The sequence below is a fragment of the Erpetoichthys calabaricus genome, chromosome 2, assembly GCF_900747795.2.
Source record: "Erpetoichthys calabaricus chromosome 2, fErpCal1.3, whole genome shotgun sequence".
Classification (NCBI taxonomy): Eukaryota; Metazoa; Chordata; class Cladistia; order Polypteriformes; family Polypteridae; genus Erpetoichthys; species Erpetoichthys calabaricus.
The window spans coordinates 253,667,217-253,684,942 of record NC_041395.2 but is presented as its reverse complement, the minus strand read 5'-3'; the positions used below and the strand labels follow the sequence as shown (position 1 = coordinate 253,684,942).

The 17,726-nt window shown below is 33.8% G+C and overlaps 1 protein-coding gene across 2 annotated transcripts in view; it reads left to right on the top strand.

The window, feature by feature from the left end:
• Positions 1-17,108, top strand: part of cabcoco1 (ciliary associated calcium binding coiled-coil 1) — a 38,062-nt gene extending 20,954 nt beyond the window's left edge. For both annotated transcript variants that reach the window (XM_028792671.2, XM_051922840.1), the window contains exons 5-7: positions 5,237-5,309; positions 8,013-8,135; positions 16,536-17,108. In XM_028792671.2, the coding sequence (XP_028648504.1) occupies positions 5,237-5,309; positions 8,013-8,135; positions 16,536-16,544 (205 nt within the window). In that variant the 3' untranslated portion in view covers positions 16,545-17,108. The remainder of the gene's footprint in view (positions 1-5,236; positions 5,310-8,012; positions 8,136-16,535) is intronic.
• The last annotated feature ends 618 nt before the right edge of the window (positions 17,109-17,726 follow it).

The window sequence follows — 17,726 nt, the reverse complement described above, 5'->3', positions numbered from 1 at the left end:
GGGGAAGAAAATCCTCCGCTATTCCATAATGCTTTCGTTGAATGTAACTTTTACCAATAAATTATTTATTCAGGCTTGATACTACAAGAAAATATACGAAAGCTTTTGATTAGTGTGGAACATTTGGAGAAATGTATCAGCCAGTTATTATTTTATAAACATTTTTCTTAGTGCCTACTCTCACAATGTGCTGTAAAAAAAAAAAAACAAGATTTTATCCCATATAAACAAGATGCAATACCATCATAAAAGAATAACAGTATGTGGTGACAAACCAGTTTAATTTGATTCAGTAAAGTATCTATCTATCTATCTATCTATCTATCTATCTATCTATCTATCTATCTATCTATCTATCTATCTATCTATCTATCTATCTATCTATCTATCTATCTATCTATCTATCTATCTATCTATCTATCTATCTATCTATCTATCTATCTATCTGTCTATAGTTGGAGTCAAATTAAGTAATATATCTGCTTAAAAATACAAGAGTGAACAGGTTCATTTTTACATGCAATTTGAATTTGAATTTGAACTTTGACGGAACTTCACAAACAAAGCTACTGAGAGAAATCTCCAGACAACAGGAGTCACAAAGCGTACTGACTGCTGGCCAAGAGTCGTACAACACATATTTGCATTAGTGAGAAAACCTGCTTCTTGTCTTGTTACACCCTCAACAAAGAAACAAATCTGTTTAAGCTTTACAATAGTGAAGGTTGCAGGCTGCACTTATTTCTAATCAACTTTGCTCATCAGTGGTAACTCCAAATTTTGCAGCTCATCCTGTGTGGCTTTTATTCTAATTAACCAAACATCTAAATTAAATACAGTTAAACAGTAATTAATTCCTAATAAAACAATACTTAACAAAGCAACAGCACCCCCTATAGGATTGTTTGATCTCCCAAAATTTCAATTCTTTTTAAATGTAAAACCATGTCCTATAAAGGAAAAAGAACACTGTAAAGATTCTTCACCTCTCAGCTACCTGGATGAGCACAATTTACTGTACTAAACTGAAATTTGTACCTATTAATAGAATTCTTAACAAGATGAATGTACAATTTTCATTCACCTCATGCTCCGTGCAGTCTGCCACACGTTTTTAAATCCACCCCAATGAAAGGAAGTGGGCGAGTTATTAAGAGGTAAAGTTAATTTGAATTGACACTACACTTATTTGTGAACTAAAAAAATGGATTTGACTCACACAGAAACAGGGAGTATCTGATGCTGTTTGGAAGTACCTGATGCACTACTGATAAAGTGGGCACACAAAGGACACAAATTATAGTTTTTTTTTTGTTTTATAATTTGCCTGTGTGACACAAAAATTGTTATGTTCATGAACTCAGAAGACAAATGAAAATTGTCTTTATGCTTTTTATGCTTGTCATAACAGTATGTCTTGGTAAAATAGCAGCATATTGACATAACCTGTATGCAATTTTGATTACAGATTTTTGTCAAAAAATATGCTTCAGATAATTGCAATATATCATTATCGCTTTTACCTGTATTTAGTTTTACTGTGATATCTGTGTCCTGAATTATAGGCATTTATTTTCTGAAGTTTCCTTCATTGTTTGGTCATGAGAAGCCATACCCTATTCCAGTACCCAAAGGTTAGGCACAGTTACACTCAACACACCCATATTAACTTGTAATGATCCAATTTAGTGACACCATTTTAACCTAACCTCAAGTGTCTGAACTGCAAGAGTCTCCGGTGTAAATGTAGTCAGGTTCTGTTTTCGTGGGTAGTGCTGGGTGTTTTTCCACGTATTCTTAGAGTGTCAAGGTTGGGGGGCTGTCAAGAGACGGGGCCTGGTAAAGCCCATTGTGGCACTTCTTGTGTGATTTTGGGCTATACAAAAATAAATTGCATTGTATTGTATTGTATTGCTGCCACCGTATCTTGGCTCAGCTCAGTATCTGGGAGGCAAAGTGGTCCTGAAAGATGACCAGAAAGAGCTGGTCTTAACCAGATGAGCTAAAGAAATATGACTTAAATCCTGTTTCTGACAGTGAGAGGGAAAGTTCACTCCTCTTGAACTCTTCCACAGAAATATAAGGAGAACATGCAGAATCTGCAGAGAAGGCACACCAAGTAGAAACCCCAAATTTCAGGAACACTAGGTAATGTCCCATAAGATAATGATTCCTGTGCAAAAGGTGAAAGTTAAAAAAGTCACTGCCTAACACAGATGAATTAGTTTAATCCTCAAACATTTACTTTATTGAAAGGTGATTTTTTTAATGTAGGAAACTATTTTTATACATCTACTGCTACAACTAATACTATTATTACTGTAGTGTAAATATCAACTTAAATTTGAGTAAGCAATTGAAATTGATCTGCAGTATGCTGATATGTGTAAACGTGCTTTGGCTCCAGAAACACTTGACATACTTTTCTAGAATTGAGCTCTTATTTAGTCATTTTGTTTATTAAAAATCACTGTGCAGTATTTTATAACTCAACACAGTCACAGAAGTATTTTTTTTCCCATTTCACACATGATTAACTGCTGTTCTACAGTAAATGATGTGTTCTTGGAGATATTAGCTTTATTTTGCTAACAAGCAAAATATATTCAAATCACACAAATGATTTCCTATGTAGTAATTTATTATTAGAGCTTTCACAGTCACTTTCACAAAAAACAATGAGTGTTGCAAACTCTTTTATATCTCTGTCTCTCAGCCAGTTTAATAGGCATTTTCTACGTTATGACAAATTGGTCAGTTTCCCCTCCAATGTGCATCATGACACCAACCTCCTTTAGTCACCTTTTACTGCATGCAACAGGAACAGTGACCTTATGCTAGTTGCACGTCACAGATATAACGAATAGTTATTATAACTGCAATACATAAATTTTAATATAGTCCCCTTGCATTTCATTGCACTTGGTAAAGCATTCCCTCAGGAAAAAAAAAATGTTTTGTCTATCAGCCACAATGCACCACTTCTTTCTCTTGTTGGCTCATGAGAAATCGAGAAGCTCTTAAGGCTGTTTTGGGACTCATCTTCCAGAGACTTTATGAAAGCCAAGCCTCTTGTGGATGATGTCCTATGCAGAACCATGAATAATTTGCATAGGATATGTCACTCTATTTATAGTCATTTGTAAGGTCATCAAAATCATGGTGTGAACTTGTTCAATGTTGTCATCGGTAGTGGCCGCAGATAGGTGTCCTGGTTCTGCTTTATGCTTAACACTTGTCTGATCATTTTTGAACATCTCAATCAGCTCATAAACACTCTGGCATGGTAAAACACTGTATCCATATTGTGCAGAAAGCTTTCTGTGGATTTTGGCCCCTGGTACACCTCTTAGCTCATAAAAATCATATCACTGCTCTCTACCCTTCTTTGCCACAAATGGAGAGTGGAACAGCCATGTTTACTCCTAGAAAACAACAAGAGAAACTGACTAATGAAGGTTGACACTTTACCACTGTGATCACAGGCACACTGTGCTTCCACGTGCATGTGTGGAAAACTGTACAGCCAACCCAAACACTGAAGTGTGGATAGTTATTGACTTGCCCTTGTATAAACTAAAAATGATATATTATATTCTTATAAATTAATAAAATGAAAAAAATAATAAAAATGCCTATTTTCAGACAGTTGCTTTGTAAATTATTTTTATTACATTAGAGATTATAAATATTGCTTTATTTGTACTTTATTGCCAACTGCCTGAGATGTATTGCATGTATATTGATTTTTATATTTCACATGTGCTAAATAAAGAAAATCAGTGATTATCAATAAAGTGTATGCCGTGTTAAAGTTGCTGTAGTGTTTTTTTTTCTTATGTTAAAAATTCACCCCATACTTTTGTATTTTATTTAAATCACAGGTTGATTTATTATGTTACTTTTCATGTTATTTTATATGTACATCACATAAGAAACGATGTATACCACATTAATTGTTTTTCTTTCCATGCCTTACAGTTAGTATCGGATTCTTCTGGTCAAATGTTGTCTTGGGCTTGCACCTAACATGTCATTTTACAGTTAAACAGTACTGTGGCCAAATTTCTCTGTCTTTGCCTCATTTGTCCAGGGCACATTGTTCCAGAAGTCCTAATCTTTGCTTAGATGTTCAAGGGCAAACTTGAGTTTTGCCCTGATGGTCTTTCTTGGCAATAAAGGTTTCATCCTGGCACATCTAATTTGAGCAGCCTCTTCCTAATACTAGACTTGTACACTTTGACATCAAGCATGGCAAGAGCTACCTGTAGGTCCCATGATGAAATTCTGGGGTTCTTTGAGACTTCTTTCAGCATCTTGCATTCAGTTCTGAGGTTGGGGTGTCCTGGCCTGGACAAATTGACAGTTGTTTGAAATCTTCTCCATATGCAGATGATCTGCCAAACAGTGGAATGGTTTATTTCAAACTGTTTTGAGACCTTTTTACAACCCTTTTCAGACATATAGGTATCTGTTATGCTCTTTATGAAGGCCTCAGAGAGCTCTTTCGATCTAGGCATGGTGATAATTCACACTTCAAAATCAAAGAGCAAACTAAACTAAATATCTGAAGTTTAAATAAGACAGATTCAGACAAGATCCTAATGATGCCCTAATGAGTTGCATCTGATTCTAATTTTAGATATTTGAGGTGGCAATAAATGTCAGGGTGGATTTACTTTTCCCATAAGCAAAATTTGCATTTATGTTTATTTAAATAACACAATAGACTATAAATTGTACATGTGGTATGATATTACCTTTATATAAAGATACAGTTTAAGTAAATATCACATTTTGATATGTAAACATATGTTAAAGAAAAAACATTTCATGCACTTACTTTTTCACATGACTGTAACCAGTAGAGACTAAACATTCTTTTTTCATTGTTTAAATTTTTAGATCAATTTGGTGTTTTGATCTTCAATTTAAACTCTTCACCCCACACTTAAGTGCACTATTTTGTACTATAAAATAAAGGACTGTTCTGTGAAATAAAAGATGGAAAGCCATAAAGAAAGATAACAATGTGAAAAGTGGAATAATCGTTTTACAAGCAGTGAGTGTCTTTAGGTATTCTCCTTACAAGGCAGTCCCTTTTATTCAAATGAAAGCTCAAGGAGACAGACTGCTGATGGTAAGAAATATCAGCACTTTATTAACGTTGCCAGGCAAAATTGGAAAAGTTTCGGAAATAACTTCTCTCCCTTTGTCTGTTTTTATTTATTTATAGTTTATTTCAGCACTACAGATTATACGAATTTCTCTTTCATCATTCAAGAAAGGAGATGGTTTTCAGCAATGAAGTAAGTTTTAACCAGATTTTGAAGAGGCAAACCAACTAATAGGTATAAAACTACAATAAAAATGTGAAGTATGTAGTTTTACTAAATTAAATATTATGTGTGTTTAGCATGGGAGTCATTAAAGAGGGAAAAGACACAAGCATAACATTAATTTTACAATGCTGTACTTATCTAACTTTTCATTATCCTTCTGACTACATAATACTTTTGAAAATATTGTATAATTAAGAACAGGAAATGTCGTTATACTCTAAGGAATGTCAGAGTTCCTGTCTTTGTTTTGTGTGTTGTTTGTTGTTCTTGCTTTAACGAATACTTTTAGTTTTATGGCTGTACATCTAATGATGATTTAAAGATCATAATACCGTGTATCTACTGTATGTGGCTAAAGAAATCCTAAGAAAGCCCAACTAAAATTAAAAGCTAAGTCCTACAGTCATTTGTTGATCATCACCTCTTTGTTCTTTCTAATTGAGTGTGTAGTAGCTGATAAGGAAAGGGACTTTTTTAGACTCATTAAGTTTCCACTTATTGTCATTGTTCCAGAAATCATTTCAGAAAACATGACAAATTACAACTAGATGTTCTGAGGAGAGTGGCAAAACAATATTGTAAAGTTGCTGCTTCCTCACAACTCCAAAAACTAGAAAGTGAAATATGATCTGGCCATTCTTATATTATCAAATATCTCATATATTAATCTGTTTTAGGACTGGAGTGGTGGAGCCTATTCTTGTAGCATTGGGTAAAAAGTAGGATCCAACACTGGACTGGACAAAGGGGAAAATAATTGAAAATCTGTTTACATTGTATTCATTGTGTATGAAGTTGATATGTGAATACCTAGCCTGCACAATTAAACCAAATTTGGCCATATTTTATAAATCCCTCAGGGCCATTTGCATCACAACCTTTAATTTTCAGACTTGGCTCTCCATCTGAAGATAGTGTAAATTACAAATGTTTTTATATCACTCAGTAAATAATATACACAGGAAGCCTTCTGATTTTACTTTATTTGATGGCTAGATCACATAAGCTTTAAAAAGTAACTTATTACAATCAGTATAAAATACAGTAAATGCCTTTTGGCAAGCAATAATCATGAAAAGTAAGTTATGCATAAAATTGTACAGCTTTGCATCAAAGGTAAGTAACTTCACAATTTACAATGAACAGAATTTCATAAAAGTTACAATAACAAATTTACTAAGTTACATCTCCGCATAGAAAGTTGAAATACTTAAAATGAGCAATATAGAACATTATAAAACTACATTTAGCCCAAAACAATTACATTAGCTAGGAGAAATTTCTGACTATTGAATTGCAATTCAGGAATAGACTCCAGCTCTGAAATACAGATGGAAGGATAGGTCAATTATATTACTTTTTATATAAAAATAAATCCAGGTTAGCTGCAAAAATGTACTGTTTCAAACTTAGGCATATAATATTTTGCAAGTGTAAGGCAGTGATTTATTGCATTTAGCCTTTATCTCATAGGGAAAATATTCTCAGAACTCTACATATTATAATCATTCAGTCCATTGACCTTGCTGTATTTTATGTAATGCCCTATACAGAGTACAACATCAAATGCTGTTTAACAGAACAAAACAGATTACAATGGAAAAAAACTAAAATATTCCATTCAGGACAGATATCACTAGAACAGTTATGTTTATTTTGAATAATTTAATATATAGAGAAAAGTTCATAAATCTCTATTAGTCAAATGTTGCCACTAAAGAGTTAATTAAAATAACACATCCTGTGACAAAAGAAAATGTGCCGAAATGCACAGCTGAAGATGACATTTGTTCACATGTGCTTGCCTCGAATATTTAGATTAAGTTATCAATTGTATTGCATTTCTGTTATCACCTGAGAATAAGGAAAGGAATTTAAAGTGTTAATAAATTAGTTAATGGTGCAGCAAAAAAACATGGTTTCTTGAAATAAATATAATTTATGCTCGTTACCTAATTTAAATATAGTACAATGTGCAATTTCTTCTGTGGACATAAGAGGGCACTGTGTAGCCTTAGCATATTCTTAATTTGAGCTAATTTGTACAAAATGTGTGCTGCAATTAGCTAAATCAATTGTTTTTAAACCATTAAATCAGTGTTTAAAGCGATTCATTTAAACCTATCTTTATTTGTCAAACTAAATTTCAAAGAGAATATGACTAATTTATATACATCTCTAACGATTTATATACTTCTCTGAAGATTTTTTTAGTGCAGACAATAAACCACTGATAAATCATGCAATTGCTTAGTTTATACTGTATATTATTCCAGTTTTAATGTGATCAGAAAAGTCTATTTTCTGTGTTAAATTTGGAACCTCTTTATTTATAGTGTTTATTTTGCTGGAAGATTTTTGATACCATGAAATATTTTGAACAGCTGCTTTTGGAATAACAATGACAGTAATTAGTAATTGCCATAGCTTGAATAATAATTGTTTACTAGCTTCTCTTTGACTTTTTCTTACAGTTTTTATTATTCAATTTGCAATCTGATAATCACTGAGGAGAATAACCAAATTAAATAATGCGTAAAGTTGTTTTTCTAACAGTTTTATTTCTTGAGACTCACAGTTATTAAATACAACATTAAAAGGGATTTTAATGTAACAATTGTATATGTCTGTAAATATATTAGGATATTTGTTTTTTTTTTTCATTTTTAGGAAAATATTGAGATATTCAAAATACCTCATTCTCTATACCCTCTCCCACTTGAGGAAGGCATGTCTCAGGATAAATGCAATTTGCTTCAAGGTGTTGGGGAAGAAAAGCAACTAGCAGATGAGGTAATAACTTTTGATACACTATAGCTAACAATATCATTATGCCACCTACATTGATATATATATATATATATATATATATATATATATATATATATATATATATTTTTTTTTTTTTTTTTTTTTTAAAGCACAAAGAATTAACTTTATATGCAAAGTACCTGTTCCAGAATGAAATGGTGCTTTGTCAAGCAATGGCTCAATGAAGAATCACACAACCTATTAAGGAACCATTATTTTTAAGAGTGTAGATAGATAGATAGATAGATAGATAGATAGATAGATAGATAGATAGATAGATAGATAGATAGATAGATAGATAGATAGATAGATAGATAGATAGATAGATAGATAGATAGATAGATAGATAGATAGATAGATAGATGGATGTGAAAAACACTATATAATAGATTGATATTTTATGCATTATTTTTTTAATTTATCCACACCCTTCTTGTTATTACTTACAGTTACAATGGATTTTCACTATACCACAATTTCATAGAAATGTCAAAAGACTAAAAAAAAGCTTACAGCAATGCTGCCAGTATCAACTGTACTATAGAACAATCAAATGCTTTGTATACATTTTAACGGTAAAAAAACATTAATGAGTAACATACCAAATGGTGAAAACAAAGCACATATTGTTTGGATTTTTTTCCAAGACTTTGAAAAACTCAAGCTACTTACAATTTATCTTCACTTAGTTAAGCCAATTAAACTTGCTAATAAGTAGATCTGGTTAGTTTGACACCTCACTCATTCCGTCTTAACATCTTCTCTTCTTATTCTGAAACATCAGGATAGTAAAAATATAATAAAAGCATTGCCCTTTGTTTATAGTTTGAAGCAGAAGTGATTAAGTGCCAAACTATGGTGATACACCACAGGAACTTTACTTTTCTTTTTCATGGGCTGCCTGCCAAAACTGTTCTGTTACTGTTCAAAGCAGACATTATCACAGAGAATTGTAATGGGAGGTGTCTGTGGGCCATTCTAACATTCCTGTAACAACTGAAACAATGCAAGGGGTATAAGAGACAGAGGTGTCATACCGAGAGGCAACCAAATGCTGCAAATCTCAAAAAAATAAATTATAATGGCTATTATATTCCTTACAAAAGGTGGCTAAACAACAAGGAGAAATACAGAAAACCAATTTGTAGCTGATAAATTGAACGAGAACACAAGTGTGGTGTGGATTGACTCAAAAGATGTGTCTCAAGCAGGTTGGGTGAAGAGACCTCGACCAAGAACTTAAGAAACCCTTGATCTTCAAACCCAAAAGACAAACTTGGCAAACTCTTGCGACAGTATGCCGTGCTTTGACAGAATACAGCGTCACATATAATTGAAGTGAAACCCATGAAGCCAGCCCATCAGAGCCCCTATAGAAAAACAAAAGGCTAATGCATTATCTTATTTATGAGGGGGGATTTACAATAATCACATTCTGATTTAGTCTTCCCCTCAGATTTCTTTTAAGTTATTAAAATGATGCCTCTCAATGGAATGGAATTTTTATTTTGGATTTATTAGTTTCCTCTTTTTTCGCTTTGTTTCAGAATCATTTCTTTGGAATAGTGTGTGGGGCGTGAGGTTAGAGGTCATAGTTCCACTGAGCTGTTTAGTTGAATAAGGGATTAGCAGCCTGGATTTCCTGACATATTTAGGTCAAGTGATGTTAAATGAACTCCTTTTTTTTTGCTACATTTTAAAGTACAGTAACAAAAATACATGTATAGATAGTTAAACCAAGCTAATATTAAAGAAAAAAACAACACTGTACCCTTTATTTAATTTTGAAAACTCTTGTTTCCATAACCAAGTATTTCCATAATCCATTTTCATTAATGTTCATAACAAGAATAAACTTTGTAGAAAGACTCTGTGAAGTTTCCCAGTCATTCTAAATAAAGCAAACAAATCATAATTAATATACTGTAGTATGGAAGAATTGAGGGGCATAATAAACATTTTATACTAAACATAACAAATGCAGAATACTTTCCAAAGCCATAACAATGAAAATCCTCTTCTATGTAAAATGTTTAAGACTTGACAGGATGTTAATTACAGTTAAAGAATGACTCATGAGAATGGCTTTTTCAGGTCTTTTGAATACATACACAGATATATTAATATACAATTACATATACATTTATATTACACACACACACACACGCACACACACACACACACATATATATGTGTATATATATATATATATATATATATATATATATATATATATATATATACACAAACACTTGTACAGTACACAGTGGTGAGATTAATAGAACAGACTGAATAAGCTTCCTTCACAAACTCATCTTCCTCTTTCTTATTCTGCATTTCTAGAACTAACATTTATTTTTTTAAAGGTAACTTTAGTTTCAGACTGCTTTCTGCATAGGCATGGATATTTTGTTTTTAGCTATGATACCCTTTGGCAATCACGAGATCAACAGGTTGCTGTATTTGACATCATGACATCGAAACTTTAAAGATGGGTGTGTCCAGGGCTATGTGATATGAGTCTGCAACTCCTTTCATAAATATTACCTTTCTTTAACATTGTCACAGCTAAAAGGCTCTTCCAAGAAAGTCTTGATTTATGGCTACTTTCCTAGATTTCAAGTTTGGCTTTTGGTCTTTGGTTTAATTTATTCAGTTCTCTTTTGTTTCTTCGTCAATTAGACTTGCATGTCTGCCCCCTTAACCTCTATCTGTTCTTCTGACTCTTTGTCACTGTTCTAATTAGCACTTTATTGCTCTTTCCAAGACTCAAGACATCCCTTAAAGGAATGTTTCACCCAAATATTATATTTTTTATATGGTACTTATACCATGTAGTTTGTAGTGATGGACAGAAACAATGTTTAATCTCACATTGTTATCCAGGATGGAGATAAAAAAAAGTTTAATATAATACAAGTCAATTGGGACCAATGATGTACGATGGCAAACAATCTGAAAAACATCCAAGGAAAAAAGAAGAAAATCTCATTTTGTTTGTGTCATATATTCCTGTGTCATATATTCCACATGCCTATTCTCCAGTTGTACGTTCAAAAGTTCAAAACGCATGCACTTTTTGCTAAAATATTGTGAAATCTCCACACATCATTAAGAGGAAATGCAAGTCTCCTTATGATTGCCTTTTTCAACTGAAGATCTGCCTCTGTTCCCCATACTTTGGTTAAGAGTCTTATCTTCAGTTCAGAAAGGGATTACCAAGGGACTTGCATTTCATGGTTATGATTTGCACAGATTTTCCCAGCAGTTTCTATTTAGCAAAAAATATGTGTGTTGTATGTGTTGTGAGCACACAAATGGATAGCTAACATGTGGATTATGTTACACAAAAACATGAGTTTTTTTTCTATTGATTATATTATACACTTTTATATCTCCTGTTCTGGATGATAATGTGAGATTAAACATTTTTTCGGACATCACTACCAGTGCCGTATAGGCCCCTGGGCAAAGCAGTGCACTGGGGCTTCTACCGACACAACCACTCAGCAAGTCACAACATATTATACATAGATTAGCATGGGGCTCCTATGCTTGTGGGGCCCCCAGGCAACTGCCCAACATGCCCATGCATTAAGATGGCCTTGAACACTACACTGCAGGGTCAGTTACTATATATATTGTCACAGCCAGGAAAGCTCGAGGAGCCCACAGTAAATGTTGGGGTGCCAGTTGGGTGACCCCATTGAATGAGAGAAACACTAAGGCATTGTGGCTTCCCAAAGAAAGAAAAGTCAGAGAATCCATCCTTTCAAATAGTAAAACTTTGTCTCAATAAACTGTATTCTTATAGCAAAGCAGATCTATCAACTCCTTAGGTAGTCTCAAAAGCTTCTTCCTCATTCAGGTTCAGGTTCCGAATGAGATGTGGTGCCTTGGGCAGCCCCTTTTTATTGAGTCCCCAGCAGAAGGGAAGGTTCCTTCTTTGGGCCTCAGGGGTGCTGAGGTTCTTCTCGGTACTGGGGATGGAAGAGAGAGAATGTTTAGCAACAGTGCCTCCTCCTGGACTGGAGTGGAATCACTTGTGTCCCTATATATATATATATATATATATATATATATATATATATATATATATATATATATATATATATATACAGTGGAACCTCGGTTCACAAATGTCTCGGATACACGTACAAATCGGTTTACGACCAAAAAGTTCACCAAACTTTTGCCTCAGTTCATGACCACACACTCGGTATATGAACAGGCCAGTTTCCCTTTCAGTTTGTACATGTTCAGTCTCTCCCTGTGCATTTCCTGTGCAGCAAGCAAGACAGAGAGAGCGAGAGAGCGCGAGACACACACACATACACACACACACACACACACACACAGGCAGCGAGAGACACACACACACAGGCAGCGCGAGAGAGAGGGGGCTGGATGCATAAGGTAGGAAGGCAGTTAAAGAATGCACTGGACTTGATTTTGTTTTCACTTCTGTTTACAGCGATTGGTTCGTAGCGTGCATTGTTGCAATGTTACTTTTCTTGGTGGTTTATTAAATTACGGATTTTTTCAAATGTTCATTTTTTTCCCTGTGCTTAAAACTCATTAAAAAAAAAGTGTTTTTAGCCAGTGGTTGGTAGCGCTATAGCGAGAACTATTGCAGTGTTCGTTTTCTCTGTTGTTCGAGGTTTTCTCAGTGTTATTCAATGTTTTTACATTTAGTTTACTATTATGCTGTGCATTCTATGGTTTAATTAAGTATATTTGTACTTAAAAACTTAAAAAATATATATATTTACATACAGTTTGTATGGTCTGGAACGGATTAATTGTATTTACATACAATCCTATGGGGGAAATTGCAGGCAGACTATTACATACCTAGACTGCGCCCACATATATATATATATATATATATATATATATATATATATATATATATATATATATATATATATATATATATATATATATATATATATATATATATACATACTTTTAAATATCTAAAAGTAAAACAAATCAAATTGTTAGGGTCATACGTTTAAAAAACATATTTTCTTTCCACAGGCAAATTTGAAATACTGAAATCAGTAAATAGAAAGATAGTAGAGTGGTACTTATTCCTGTTATGTTTCATCCAGGATTTGTAACTTGGCTTATGTTTATTTTTCATTTTTTTGTTCCTTCTTTGTTTTAATTTAAAGTGTTATATTTCATGTGTCTGTTGAAATTTTTTATAAGTATTGTTCTCACTATTTATGAATTAGTATATGTGCATTGTTCTTCTTTGTTCCTTTATGTTTCGTGTGCTTTATGGGTAGAACCCCAAGAGGCAGGCCAACCATGAAATTCCTATTGAAGAATCACTCTCAACCTTTATATTCTGAAGCTGGGTGTGGATCCTTCAGTAGTTCATTGAAGTTTGAAGTCATCTGTTCTATTCTGAACATTGCATATTAAATTCTGCATTTTTATTACCGTTTTGTGGTTTTGGTTTGGAATTTTGTATTGGGAGTCCATCATCTTGGATTGCCTTTTTTATGACATTCAGGCATAGGTGTATGGTGCTCATTCTAAAAGTCAGTATTGGTACACCTCCTTTACTAAAAAGGACTTCAGAGTGCAGCTCCTTCAGGAGTCACTTAGGGACCTTTGTAAATGTGTGATCAGAAGGACCCTTAACCCTAAAGTAACTGAAGTGATCCCTACTGTTTATTCTCCTGTTTATCATCAGCTTTACATCTTAAATACATTTTGTATTATATTCTATGCAGGTTACATTTAGATACAGGTATTTAAAACATCTCTCACACTTACACACTGTTTTATTAAAAGATTTGTAAACTGCAATGTGCAAAAAACTCAGCATTTAGCAGACAGCTGTCACTTTGCCTGAGTTCATGGATGATAACTGTAGGGAATGCCAGTGATGACAGCTACAGAATATTCAAAGATGAAGGCTCAAGAAGTGAAAGGAATAGAAGCAACATTTTAACAAAAATTGGCAAAGAGCTGCCTAAGAGCTTTCATACTTGGATGACATTTTATGCAATAAACCTCACAGAAGTCAATTTATTTTAAAAACAAACCAATTGAGGAGAGGTGTGGACAGCCAACAAACAAGCTAGCTGGGGGTGTTATGTTTTTATCGTTATTAGTATTATTGTGCACTTGCAAACTTTGGAATAATGGTGATCTGGAATTGCATACCTGCCTGTGGGGTGTCATTACAGCTGAGAAATAAGCCATCTGTTCCAATACTAATGCGTGCCTGTGTTTATAAGCCCATGAACAAAAATATAGAAGAAAAACAACTTTATGAAAAGCTTTTTTTTTGGATGTGAGTATTCCTGGAATTGTGATAGCTCATGTTGGATTAATCAGCATTGCCCATATATTGTATTCTCCTTGGCATTTGAATGACAATTTCATGAAGGTTATGGAAATGCTCCAAGCCTTATGACAGCATATTGTTCAATTTCTCCGAGAACGATGAGCAAAGTATTCATAATGTGTGATTAAGAGCTTGCCATTCTTCATTTTTCTTTCTTGTTTTTCAGCTTAAGAGCTGTTGAATGTATCTGATGTTTAACTTTAGGAGATAATAAAAACAATCTGTCCTTTCTTTTCAACAAATGTGGCATAAATAATTAAATGATTTTGGCTTTAATCTCTGTGTATTGTTCTTCACATTTGATGCTGCTTTCATTGTTAACATTATAAACACCAGTACAGAGGATGACAAGTCAGGGGTTGAAAGCAGCATGAATATTAAGTGCTATCAGATATCAGTGGGCAGAGATGTCATGGGTGTGTTCCCATATTTAATGACTTACTGAGACCACTCTCTCTTGCACATACGGAATATGTTTAAAATTGTAGGGGTTGACATGTTGGTGGGGTAGAGGCATTCATTCAACTGGATTGCCTTAATTTATTAACTTTACGTAATGTATTTAAAAATGGTTCTGCAGTGATTTGATTGGAACAGTCACTATTATAGGCAATATAAAAGTGATTCTCAGTGATGTGTTCAACGCACGAAGATAATACTTCATTAACTATTAGGCTTGTACCACACACCTCCGGAGTCCTGGCTTCAACTCCTGCCATTATTTCAGGTTTTATGGTATTTTAAAAAACATGAAATTTAATTTAACTGCCAATCTGAGTGAATGAGCCCATTAATGTAGAGGCATCCCAGCTTCTGATAATTCCTATTTTGCCCCAATGCAACTGAGAGACGCTGAAATCAACATATCAGACAACATTACATATATAAAAAATGTGAAACCTTTCTGATAAATAAGGGCTGAGGAAAGAAGAGTGTACTCTCATCAGCAGAATTCACCCACTAATTTCACAATTCCAGTCATTGCCATCAGGTCACAGGTTCAAATTTCATATGAAAAAAAAAATGATCAAAATACTCCTTTGACCCAGCTGGTGCTAATCTTCTAAAGAAGTTTTACTTTAATAAGCTTCTACAGTCATAACTTGTTGACCCAGCAGTTATAATTCTTCGCAATCACTGCCCAAGCCTTATTGTTGGTTTGATTTTTATATTTAATACTAAGCTAAAAGGCTAGATATAAACTCTCTGCCAGTTGTTCATAAATGTTGAGAACTTGCACTTGATTATGAATTCTAAACATTTATGTACTGTGTCCTGGGGAATTATTGATAGATGGGCTTGAGAAGATTGCGCTTTAAGTACAATAAACGATTCTCCTCACCAGTATAATGCCTACCAGATTGCCACTATCTACATTTATTTGAATTTCCAGAACATATCTGGTCATAGGCTTTCGATTAAGACCAGGATCAAGATTCTAGACCCATTAGTTTGTGAGTAGTCACGTGACAGACACACAGACATTAGCATGTTTGATAGATAGATAGATAGATAGATAGATAGATAGATAGATAGATAGATAGATAGATAGATAGATAGATAGATAGATAGATAGATAGATAGATAGATAGATAGAGCTATGTTTGATGTCTTAGTTCTTGTTTGTGGTGCATTTAATGAAATGGTTGTGGTCTCTCTGCAAACGTCTGCTGACAAACCAAATACCTAATGAATTTGAACTGAATTGAATTGTACAATCTGCAGAAAACAGATTATAACAGTGAGGTTGCCACCCATGTTATGAAAACATAAACTAATTTCTCACCTTTCCTCTTATTATGTTTGGAATTGTAATGACTGTTTATATGGAAAATACTAAAAGAAACTATTTGTTTGAGACAATTCAGGCCTCAATTTAATTTATGTAACAGGATATTACTTACAGGACGGTAGCTATACTTTTAATACAAGATGCTACTCAAACCAAGAAGGCACATCCTGAGCATACAGTAATCTTGCTGATACTCCCTTTTTCTATTTCCTTAATACAGGAGAGATAAATGAGACCCTTCAACTGCAGGAAGAGACCTACACAGCAAGAATAGTGTGTCTTATCAAATATGGAGACTTTTCTCAGTTTGGATACTGTACTCGATCACTTTTGTGACATTGTTTCCACTATGTAACTCAACATAACTAAGGTTCTTTAGATTTCATTGCAGTTTTGCTAAAATACATACAACAAAATAAACAAGTTTTTTCAAGTATTTGATTTTACTGATGCAGATGAAGCACCTTCTGAAAGCTGCTGGTCATTTTCCCCTAATTGTAAGTTCTATTTTGGCACTTTGGCAACACAAGGTAAAACCATGGAGACTTAAAAGGTCAATTGTGCCATCAGCACTGACGTAAAGAGGAGCTCAAAATGCTGCAATAGCTCAATCAAATATCCAGGTATGTTTTTGCAAATGGGACCAGTTTTTTGGGTTATGTGTGAGTGTTGGCAGAGATAAAATATGTTGTCACTTTTATACTGTCATATATTTTTTGCATTTATTTTTAATGCCAATGACAGAATGAATTTTTTGGAATAAAAAAATACCTTGACTTGGACAGTGATTGAATTTTAACTAAGAAAACAAAATGTGTATTTCAAATTGTTTTACGTAAAGAACGATAAAGGATATGTGTCTTCTTAAAATAAAATTCACTCAGTTAAACAGTATACCACTGTGACAGCTGGCGTATGCATTCATTTGATAGTAAGAAGGAAAAATTGCAGAATAAAGAACAACTTCCCTGAACCCTGACCTGGATTAAATGGTGTGGAGAATGATATGCAATAATGAACAATCATTACTTGGGTCTGGTGGCCAATTAATCAGTTATCATTTATATCATCGATTGTTTATCAGCCCATCCGTTTATCTATTCAGGTACTTGATTTCATGTCAGGAGGAAGCAGAGAGGCTGAGAGAGACAATCCTTTCCATTGCTGTAGAAGTAAACAGGACTGAGTAAAGGGATTCAAGATGCTTTAGGTTTGGAGTCAGCCCTTTACATGAAATGTTAAGAAGATGAGACACTGACTGATCCCTTGTCAATAACACATATATTTTTATTACAGGGTCAGACTGAGGCAGAGTCTCACAAGTATCCATTCTGAATGAAATACCAGCATGCAAGCTCCTTCTATCAAGGGGCATTTCCAAGTCACCGGTTATTCCAGTAGAGAGACTGTA